The 8,357-nt window shown below is 33.9% G+C and overlaps 1 protein-coding gene across 2 annotated transcripts; it reads right to left on the reverse strand.

Moving 5' to 3' along the window:
- Positions 1–2,658: 2,658 nt before the first annotated feature.
- Positions 2,659–7,966, reverse strand: LOC145636303 (3',5'-bisphosphate nucleotidase AHL-like). Of its 2 annotated transcripts, none has more exons than XM_081687827.1 (4): positions 7,484–7,966; positions 5,164–5,620; positions 4,043–4,391; positions 2,659–2,979 (listed from the first exon to the last, which is right to left on the reverse strand). In XM_081687827.1, the coding sequence occupies exons 1-3, from the start codon at positions 7,824–7,826 to the stop codon at positions 4,088–4,090; spliced, it is 1,104 nt and encodes a 367-aa protein (XP_081543953.1). In that variant the 5' UTR covers positions 7,827–7,966; the 3' UTR covers positions 2,659–2,979; positions 4,043–4,087. The 2 variants fall into 2 exon arrangements, with proteins under 2 accessions (XP_081543953.1, XP_081543952.1); XM_081687826.1 differs by having other exon boundaries at positions 4,933–5,620; positions 7,484–7,960.
- Between the last annotated feature and the right edge of the window lie 391 nt (positions 7,967–8,357).

Genomic DNA, 8,357 nt, shown 5'->3' on the forward strand with positions numbered 1-8,357 from the left:
TCCCAACCAAATCTAGTCTCATTCATTACAGCAACAACATCCAATTGGTCCAAGTATATGAATATATCGCTTCCAAATTTTAATTTATCCTATATCATTTATTAGCGTTTCTCCTAATATACGAAAGACCCTCATAAATAACGAGAATGCCGTACTACAATAGTACACCTATATACTTCACCAAAAAATTGTACACCTATATCGTCATTTTTGTTGCGTGATAAATAAAGATTGCAAGAACAATTATAGGATAGTCAATAGTTTGATACAGTTTAAGTATATATATTGAAAATAAAGAGAATGAACATAACACTTTATATGTTATACACTTATACTCCGTATTTAATTTAAATCATCAAAACAAAAGAGAAATTGTTGAATGCTATTTCATCTATCACTTTTAATTCTTTTCATTCTTCCTATGAACTACCTGCAATCAGATCAGCTGAGATGGCAATACTCGTTACTCCGTAGTTGTTACTCATCGTATCTCATGAACGATACCGATTGTAACGTAACAGCTCATACTACCTTCGTTAAATATTATGTGCAACTTTTAGGTATTATTTATGAAATATAAAATATTCCAAAGTTGCATATAATATCTAACAGAGGTAGTATATAGATTTTCATCTTAACATCTATATGCAAATCACATGTAACGTTAACATGAGTACATAAACGGCATAATAATATGTAACATGTAGGCATGCATAATTAAAAAAATGATGTTGTCAAAATAAGGATATGCTAAAAAATTGAAAGGTGCAAATTATTTCCTCCCTGTCTCAATTTGAAAAAATATGTTTGACGATATATTTTTTTTTTTCAATATATTTGTAGGATCTAAGCTTTAATTTCAAATAATTTAGTACTATATGTTCTATAATGAATAAATGGACATTGATATAAACATTAGTTGATCAAACACCAATCTTAAAACACTTTCAAATCTTTACTAACAAACTAATCGACATTCACATATTGATACCATTATGAGATAGAATGAGGAATAACTCAAGTGGTTAGAGCTCCTCTCTCAATTTCAGATAATATAATCATAGGATCAATTTTCATTATCCATCTTTGTGGCTCTCTAAACACCAGAAAAACATATCGATCCTTATCGATATCATACTTTGTAAAGGAAAATTAGTAGGAAGCCCTAGGCCGACATATGGGCAATTGGTAACATGGCCATGAGTGAGAACTTTAGGTTTGAACAATTTTGTCAAAGCATCATTATAAGATAATTGGGCCATATAGCTTTACCATGTGATAACCCTTAATCCTAATACGTTATTGGCCTATTGTTTGGGATATGTCTACTAATGGACTACGTAATACTTATATCCAACTTTTCAATAATTTTCCACTTTCTTCTTTTGTGGGGCCTAGGAAATAACATATTTGTGGATCCAATTTTAATACAAGCCCAAATGTTCAAGACTTACATGATCACTATGCAAATAACACACAATAAATGGCAATATTGGCACATTGTTAAGGAGATATTTTCCCCATTTTCGAAGGAAAAAAGGGAAGGGAAAGGGAAAGGGAGGTGAGGTAAGGGAGGAGGTGAGCGTCTATTTTACTTTTAAATCTCTTCAACAATGTAGAGATTTGATTTATTATAAGGGGAGCGTTCTTGTATTGAATATTCAAACAAAGGATGTTACACCTCTCTTTTTCTCTTCTCTTTCTTTCCCTTTAATTCTTTCTATCCAAACATAGTGTAAATGATTTTATACATTCAATATAATTGACTTTATACCTATCATGCAAACAGATTAAGTGCTAGGTGGTGCATAGAATAGAAAGAGGATTGGAGCAAATTGTTCAGCTTTTGTTTCTCATTTGTTTTACAAAATTTGGGTGCTTTAGTTTGAAAAAAAAGAAGAAAAAAGAAAAACAGTTTTGAACTTTATTCCTTAATATAATATTATAATTACATATTTGTTGTTAATTTCATTAAAAAAAATACATTGTAAATCGGATTATTTTTGAAGATTTTGAGACTAATGACGAAAACTCGAGTGATGATGGGGATTGCATCCTAAATTCATAAAATGTTAATTGGAAACATCTATGTCCATTAATTAGTCAGATAAAAGATCATGGTAACAATCATTTACTGATGAGAGACATTTGTAACCAACAAAAATATCGATTTAAGGCAAAGTGGACAGTTCTAACAATTAAAGTGGGTTATGTGGTCCATAGAAACCACCCCGGCCCCTTTTCTATTTAGGTCCAAAATATCGAAGATTCCCCAAGGCATCACATTTGCACCATTTCTATGACGAGAGGCATGTCTATAACTAGACATGTGTTTTTCAGAGGTAAATTAGACTATTCAAACCACTTGGGTGGCGTTCTGGTGAAGCTCCTTGGTCTCTTTTCTTTTCAAATTTGAAATATTCAAAGATTCTCCAAAAATAAAGGCTATAATCCATGTTTTTGCACCATATTATTTCGAGATCCGTTGTCAAAAATTCTAGTGACGATGGGGAATGCATCTCTTGCTTTTGTTAAATTCAATCTCTTATGTAAAACTTTCAACATATGAAGCAGACTACACAAAGGGAGCACAAATGATTGAATTGATTTTTGCTGATTCAAACTTAAGTATCCAATATAAACCTTGATTAAAATATATTTCGATCCAGCATTGTTCTTGTCATTTATACTTTATTGATTTTTTTTTAACTGAATAATGACCAAAAATGATCGATCATTATGTCAAAGCCACAACGTAGAAAGGATCTCAAAATGCATAATTACAAACTGCAAAACTGCATTCCATATGTTGTATCTGTACACAGCAGTAAACAATACTGCATAAATTTTGAATTACAGAGTTATATAGGAGAGGTGAAGACCTGATGCAACTGCAACTAGTGAACATGCCAAATTGCCAATTCTCAAGTCATTATGCTCGTCAAAGATGATCCCAGGATTGTTGCTGGTCTTATTACCCTGTAAGGCCAACTTTCATGTCAGCAACAGCAAATATCAGTGTACTTCAGCTATAACAGAGTAATTTCATAGCACCTAAATGTCACTAAGATTCCAGGGCATCACAAGGCATATGCATAAGAAGTATGGTTGATGTCTCCTTTAAAATACTCGAGTAATCATGCTTAAAAGGGTAATAATCAGAAGATAGGTACTACAAATCACAGTAAACATCAAGAGTTTGTTTGCTCATAACAAATTTATACTTGTATAGTGTTTCTTGCTAATATCAGTAATATGTACAGTGAAATGACTTATATAACAAGATTAACAGCCAATTTACAAGTATTAAGAAAATCATCGACATGCTATGAAATCAAGATTACTCCTACTATTTTCCTAAGCACACCAGATGTTTAAGATAAATAATTACACAGTAAGATATAGCAGTTATAACTAATAAGCATTGCTCACTTGATCTTGAAAATCATGAATTTATTTAAGAAAGAGGGTAAACTCTTCTGCTTTTCACATACTGAGTCAGCAAGTCAATGGTTTATAAATCTGGGGTCTAGAAGAAACACCCTTTGCGTTGTCACTGAGTTGCATGTGTATGAGCTCGAAAACATCTGAGTGATCTAACCCCTCCCTTAAGGTGCCCTACGAAGGACTCTTGTTAGTAGTACTTGGGTGATATGGTATAATATTGCAGCTATCCTAAACATTTAATCAATCATGTTGGCCTCTACTATCTAGTTTAAACTCATATTCCCACCTCTACTTGCCAACTCTCATTTTCAACAAAGCTTGTACCAATTCCTCAGTTAGCTGCATATGATAACACAAAAATTCAGAATTTATTGAAATAAGAGCCCTCTTTGCTGATTAGTACACAAACAGGCAAAACCAAATCTAAGGTTCAAGTTCTATTTTAATTACAAGGCATACAAAATCCTTCTCAATGCTTTTAATATTGTATTCATCATTGTAATGCTAAGAAATATGTTTATCAGTCTTTTCTACTCGTATGTCCTACAGTCATAGTAGTCATTCTACGGCTACCTTGTAAAAAATAACTGCTTACCAGGAAAAAAATCTGGACTCCTTTTGGTCTCCTTTGTTTAGTAAGTCACAAGCAGGAGGAATCCCAGCTAGCATCCACAGCTTGGATAATTTTTTGATGTAGCTGAACTCCAGCACAAGCAATAATACCACGGTCAAGACCTTCCAAATATATACCATTTGAGAAGTTCAAGGGGTGCCCTCCTGCATCCGTTACCACACCGCCAGCCTCTTGTATGATAACAGTACCAGCTGCATGATCCCATATCTTCTCCTTGTAACCAGACTTTGCAAACTTCATGAATATCTCTGCATCACCACGAGCAACAGCAGCATATTTGACCATGCTGTATACACGCAAAGGTTCCTTACTGCAGCAGAAGAATATAAAGAATATATCAGCAAACAATCGGTGATACATTGTTAGGAAGAAGAAGAGAGTGGCATTTCCCATTTTATTTTATGACACTGTAATGAATCAATCATACAGGGAAATATGAACCCTAAAATTTTCAGAATTAGAAGTGTATTGCTAGGGTTTTAGGACGTAATATCCACTAGGATTTGTCCTAAGCGCAAACTGGGAAAGAGGGGGAGGGGGGTGGTGCTGGTGAGTGGTGTAGGTCTAATGTTTCTTCTCATTGATATTTCAACCATCTTTTCAGGACAGAGGTATAGCACCACCAAATGGTCCAAGTAAGGCCTGCTCTCACACACCAAAGAGAAATAACTCCATAAGTAATCTGAATAGAGGTTTTCTGCTTGGTTTGGACAAGTGAACTTTGAATAAGCAGTTTAGTTAAATGACTAACATCTCCTATAATTAAAATCAAATAAAACAAGAAAGTAACAGAAACCGAAGTTGGGATAAGAACAAGCTTTCAGAACTTCGTATGAAAAAGAGAGATGCACCTAACTCCGACACTGTGAGCAAGTCCAGCAGTGAAAGAATGGCTAGAATTCGCCCTTTCAACAGGCTCACAGAAGGTAGCCAAGGAAGGATCTTCAACGAGAGACACATAGACAGGTCTGGGAGATTTTAACTCGACCAAGTTCATAGATTGTGGAAGTAATGGCTGCATCCAAGATTTACCACTACCTTTTCTAGCATATAATACAAAACCTTTATCCCAAGACTCTGACCTTGGTGGGGTAAGCTTGGATATGATCCTATAGTAACGTTGATGATATGATAGCCACTCCTTCCTTAGTGGGTAATTAGGGCATCCTAAAACTCCAAGCACAACTTCTCCATCCTCAATCAATGCTAGAGCAACTGCATATTGATCCCCACGCACAAAACCTAATGTGCCGTCAACGGGATCCAGAACCCAAAATCTACCACTAGGGCCACCAATGGAATTGCACTGCCTTATTGCCTCAAGAACTTCTGCTTTCTTTAGGGGTTTTATCGGACCTTTAATTCCAAATTGAGGTGCTTCAGCTAAACACTCGTTGACAGTTTGTACTACAGAATCTAAGAGGACAGTTGCCTCAGGTTTTGAAAGAGCTTCAATATCTTCCTCGGCTACAATCGAGACATTTTTAATGCCAAAAGATTCAGACAGTACCCAGCTGATAGTAGCTTGGACACTCCAATCTGATTACATAACACAATGAACTAGATTATACAAGAGCCAAGTTATAGAAAAAAAAAATGACTTGTTAGAATTCAATTGACTCAGAAAATTTCAATTCATGATGTGTTGGATGATCCACAGCTTAAAGCCTTAAGTGGGTTCTCATACTCCCTATAAGAATAACTTCAGTAAAAATATTAGAAGAAGTTGGAGATGTTACAATCCTAATGTTTGTTTCAGTGACAAAATTTAAGAAAATCAATTTGGGTGGTTAAATAAAAATCAACAACCAGAACATACTAGTTTCAATAATAGATAATAGTTCTGGACTTCTGGCAACCCTGCCAAATATAAATCCTCTTCTACATGAATTCACGAAACAAAAGTCAAGTAACCAAAAATAGATCATTGGGTCCATTCAAGAATCTCCTCCAGTCCTCCATACTAACTTCTTGCTACACCAACATTTTTTTCCAAGTAAAATTTTAACTAAGTTTTAGTAGCAATAACTTTTACTTATCTAAACAACTACACAGTCATACTGAATGGGGAAAAAAAAATGAAAACCCAACAAATATGTTATATAACAACTCCTAATTATTTTTACAAGGTATGTTGCTTTTAAAAGTAGTTATCCCATATGGACGAGATGGAATGATGGGACCATATATTCATAAGTGCATTTCAGGTACAATCTTGTATCCTAACTCGTACTAATTTTGGTATGTCACCAACTAAAAATCAATACTTGATTGGTAAGACATAAGATGAAAGGGATAGAGGGATCCTTTCCACATAAGCCCTCGTTTTCAAAGGCATTATGTCAATTATTTACTTACTTAGTGTGGTCTACGGAGAAACAGACTGGTTTTTAGCTCCTCAAGGAACGATGTCAAACACTGCAAACATATGAGAACTGTGTTCTAATACATTAATTAATAACGAGCTTATTAAATAAGGAAATTCTACAACAACAACAAAGCCTTAGTCCCAGAATAAGGACTTTCTCTATTCACTAAATCTTGGTCTAAAATTTTTTCATTGCTATTTTTTTACCACTTCTCTTGTCCACTTTATTGCAAGAACTGCCTGTTAGATTTTTGTACTACCTTTAGTTCCTTTACGTTAGTTATGCTTTTGTGTTTTGCCATACTAGCGAAACTTTTTGTTACACCAACATTCTCTTATTACTTCTTACATAAACTCCTCTTAAAACATTCTGTCTTCTCCATTTTCTTATGCATACCCTGCATTCCCACTTTCTACACTCTCTTACCCTCGGTTTATTGGCTTAAGTTTCTATAGTAAATGAAACTATCTTCATTCAAGAACCCGTCTTTCACCTTTTTTTTTTTCTTTTTACAAGTTTTGCAATACTATGTAGCCCTAAGGGCAACGCACTAGCATCAAATACATTTCCTAAATCAATAACAAATGCAAATCATGACAAAATCATGCGTCGATTGGTGTTATTAATGCATAGTCCTTACCGCTAAGTTTAGCATACTACAAACTTCATTTAACAAAACCATCCATTGTATATTGACATTAGAGAGAAAGACAAATGATATCCATGTCAATATGTTATAATACAATTCTCCAGTAAATTATACAAAGGGCCATTATCCTTCTCAATTGTACATTTTCCTTCTCCCAAAAATTCACCTAATTTCCCAAACTAGTCAAAAAACTTCAAACTGACTAAAACTAAACCAATCAGTCACCAAATTCCTTATTTAAATTCAAAATCCAACAATGATTCTATAAACTCAAAATTCAAATATTTACAATCAACCCATTATAATTCAATAGATAAAATTGCAAAAAAAATTACGAACCCATCTTACAAAATTGAAAATTTCAAACAAAATTATAAAATTTACCTGCAATTGTGACAAGGGATTTATCATCTTTGGATTGAACAAGAGAATTAGCCTTAGAAATCAAACCCTCTTGTACCCTTTGACATAAAGAACAAGCCAATTGAACAGCTTTAACAGCAACATCCAATTCCGCAGAATATTTATCTTCCGTTGACTCTGAAATTGTGGGGTTTAATCGAGCATTTTTCTCCATAATTGAGGGTTTTAAGCAGCAAATTCTGGAAAAATTGGAGTGAGAAGAGAAGGTGATTTTGGTATGATTAAAGGTGAATTGGGTAAATTGTTTACTAGTCAAAGAAAATGGTAGTTGAGAAGAAAGTGTTGATCGATATATTACAGGCATTTTTATGGTTGGCGATTTCCCACGGTTACACCTTTTGCAAAGACGATGATGAACTGATGATGGTGATGAATTTGATATGTGCTTTGATTTTGAAACAAGATGTTTTATATTATCTGCTACGTGGGGATGCAATATAGCCTACTTCGTATATAGGAAGCTCTAATCACATGAGGTTTTGAGCTATCGCTCCCTCTCAAAAAAATCGTTGATTGCTGCTCTAACCACTTAAGTTATTCCTTACTCTCAAATAAATTGTTGATGGAAAATTTTTACTATGGCTATTCATCACTTTAAAATAAAAAATAAAAAAATCATTGATCCTAAATATGCTACATATTCAGTTCAGCTCAGCTCAGCTCCAATCAGCTCAGTTCAATTTAGTCCAGCTTTAATTAGTTCAGTTCAGTTTAGTTCAGCTCAGTTTAAGTAATGTGAACATGCCCTAAGAATTTTCCATAAAGATGGAAATTATTGACTTAATGGTTTAGGTTGTATAAAAATAGATACTAGTATAAATATGAAAATTTTAAG

This window comes from Chenopodium album, chromosome 6 (assembly GCF_948465745.1).
Source record: "Chenopodium album chromosome 6, dcCheAlbu1.1, whole genome shotgun sequence".
Classification (NCBI taxonomy): Eukaryota; Viridiplantae; Streptophyta; class Magnoliopsida; order Caryophyllales; family Amaranthaceae; genus Chenopodium; species Chenopodium album.